The sequence below is a fragment of the Plasmodium reichenowi genome, chromosome 13, assembly GCF_001601855.1.
Source record: "Plasmodium reichenowi strain SY57 chromosome 13, whole genome shotgun sequence".
Classification (NCBI taxonomy): domain Eukaryota; phylum Apicomplexa; class Aconoidasida; order Haemosporida; family Plasmodiidae; genus Plasmodium; species Plasmodium reichenowi.
Genome location: NC_033658.1, coordinates 940,868 through 941,990, shown reverse-complemented (window position 1 = coordinate 941,990; position 1,123 = coordinate 940,868). Strand labels below are relative to the sequence as shown.

Below are 1,123 nucleotides of genomic sequence, written 5' to 3'. Positions count from 1 at the left end.
AATATGGCTAAAAGTTACGCACACACAAAAAAAAAAAAAAAAGAAAAAAAAGAAGATATATAGAGGATAAGTTTATCACATATAAATATATATATAAATATATATATATATATATATATATATATATATATATGTATACATTTTATATGTACTATTAAAAGGCATAGATATATTTTATATATTTATATTAATGACTAATACACTTGAGAAAATTATATTATATATATATAGATAAATATATATATAGATTTTTTTTTTTGGAATTTTTAATTGTTCAATAAATCTTTTCATATGATATATATTTCCCCATGTCCAAAAAAGCTATTCATATTGGTAAATAAATTTTTTCTTTTGTATTCTTCGAATTTGTTAATTTGTAGGTATATACATACATATATATATATATATATATATATATATATATATATATATATTTATTTATTTATTTATTTATTTATTTTTCTAATTCGCATCCCCTTTTTAACATTGTTTACATGCTGCAATATTTTCGGTAGAAGCTTCAATATCAAGCTCACCATTTGCAGTAACCACGGCTGGTCCATAATAAGCCATGGCGTTTCTTGATTTATAATATTCATTTCTCATAGCACTTTGTGTTAATTTTACATCATATCTATGACTTATTGGTTCAAATAATAATCCCCAAATAACACTAAAAAAAAGACTTAATCCTAAAAATAAACAATAGAACCAATCTAAGGAACTAAACAAAGGTGTATTAAATAATGTTAAAGCTAACACTTCTACAAAAGATGTTGCTATAAAACACATTCCACATAACCATCCCCATGCTTCTCCTGCACCTTCGGAATGATATACTTCTAAAAAGAAACATCCTGATCCATATAAAAATAAACAAAATGCATCAATCAATCTTGAACTAAAATATAAAATCCATGAAGAACCTGCACCTATCTTCTCTTCCATCCAAGGGTCATCAAAATAGTACGAAGAGGCCATCAAACATATAAGGGACAAACTCCATGATACAGTTCCTAAAACGAAAAAAAAAAATAAAATAATATGAACATGTGCACATATATATATATATATATATATATGTATGTATGTATGATTTTCCTTTCTTTTTTTTTTTTTTTTT

At 23.5% G+C, this 1,123-nt stretch overlaps 1 protein-coding gene across 1 annotated transcript in view; it reads right to left on the bottom strand.

The window, feature by feature from the left end:
- Positions 1-480: 480 nt before the first annotated feature.
- PRSY57_1322700 (glideosome associated protein with multiple membrane spans 1) overlaps positions 481-1,123 on the bottom strand; it is a gene marked incomplete at both ends in the record, with an annotated part of 1,674 nt that continues 1,031 nt past the window's right edge. Inside the window, one exon of the mRNA XM_012909163.2 lies at positions 481-1,016. Coding sequence (XP_012764617.1) covers positions 481-1,016 — 536 coding nt within the window. The remainder of the gene's footprint in view (positions 1,017-1,123) is intronic.